Here is a 1,189-nt window from a genome sequence, read left to right on the forward strand (position 1 = left end):
TATATACATATATATGTGCGTGCGTGCGTGTGTATGTACATTAATGCTCCCAACACTGACAAAATAGTCTATTGTATTCTTTTCTTTTCTATTCTATTGTATTCTATTATTTTCTATTGTATTGTATTGTATACAATATTGTATTCTATTATTTTCTATTGTATTCTATTATTTTTTATTGTATTCTATTATTTTCTATTGTATTGTATTGTATTCTATTATTTTCTATTGTATTGTATTGTATTGTATTCTATTATTTTCTATTGTATTGTATTATTTTCTGTTCTATTGTATTGTATTCTATTATTTTCTATTGTATTGTATTCTATTATTTTCTATTCTACTGTATTCTACTGTATTCTACTGTATTCTACTGTATGGGCGGAGCGTTGGGGGGTCACCTGCTCCCGGAGCCAGCAGCCAGCTGTACAGGTACCCGGCAGCCATGGAGAAATACAGCACCAGGGCCCTCTGGCTGTTGACCGTGTCCAGGATGTGCTCCACCGTCACCGGGGTGTAGGGGTCCGAGTCCTGCAGCCCCGTCTGTCTCTCCACCAGGAGGTCCGCGAAGGCTCGCGTGCGCCCGCGCTCCGCCACCGCCAGCGCCTCGTCGTGGTGGCCTGTGGGGGTTCGGGAAGGAAATGCTAATTAAAGGGGGGACACTACACTACATCAGACACCAGAACCTGGATCTCATAAAAGATGTACTGCCGGGTACGTTACTAGGAATTTGCCTTGGTTGATGGTGCACACATAAAAATATATTTTAACAATAATATGAAATAAACAAACAATAAATACAGCAATAAATAGCACATAAGCGTCATATGACGGAGCGTACTATGCAGGAGAGACTGTATGGGTTTAGTGCAGGATGCACAGAATGTGCAGTGGACCGGATTTAGGATTAGATTCAATTATCAAATAAGTTTTGAGGTTATATCATGAAGAAAGAAAATGCCTCAATCGCATATTTAAACATTAGAATTTCAGAAAACTTGTCATACAAGTAATTCACGTAATAATTATAATGTCCGAATGTCAGTAATCAGCTGGGGAAGCTGATATCCGTTAGATAAAGGTCCTACATGGTGCTCTTTGGTTTGCATACACCTTAGTGGTCCCTAATCCTGTATCTGAAGTCTCTTTTATATAGACCTTAGTGGTCCCTAATCCTGTATCTGAAGTC

At 39.2% G+C, this 1,189-nt stretch overlaps 1 protein-coding gene across 1 annotated transcript in view; it reads right to left on the reverse strand.

Annotated features, from left to right (window-relative positions):
- Positions 1-1,189, reverse strand: part of LOC117945069 (tetratricopeptide repeat protein 28-like) — a 210,715-nt gene that overhangs the window by 20,135 nt on the left and 189,391 nt on the right. Inside the window, exon 20 of the mRNA XM_034872322.1 lies at positions 402-620. Coding sequence (XP_034728213.1) covers positions 402-620 — 219 coding nt within the window. The remainder of the gene's footprint in view (positions 1-401; positions 621-1,189) is intronic.

This window comes from Etheostoma cragini, chromosome 5 (genome assembly GCF_013103735.1).
Source record: "Etheostoma cragini isolate CJK2018 chromosome 5, CSU_Ecrag_1.0, whole genome shotgun sequence".
NCBI classification, from domain to species: Eukaryota; Metazoa; Chordata; class Actinopteri; order Perciformes; family Percidae; genus Etheostoma; species Etheostoma cragini.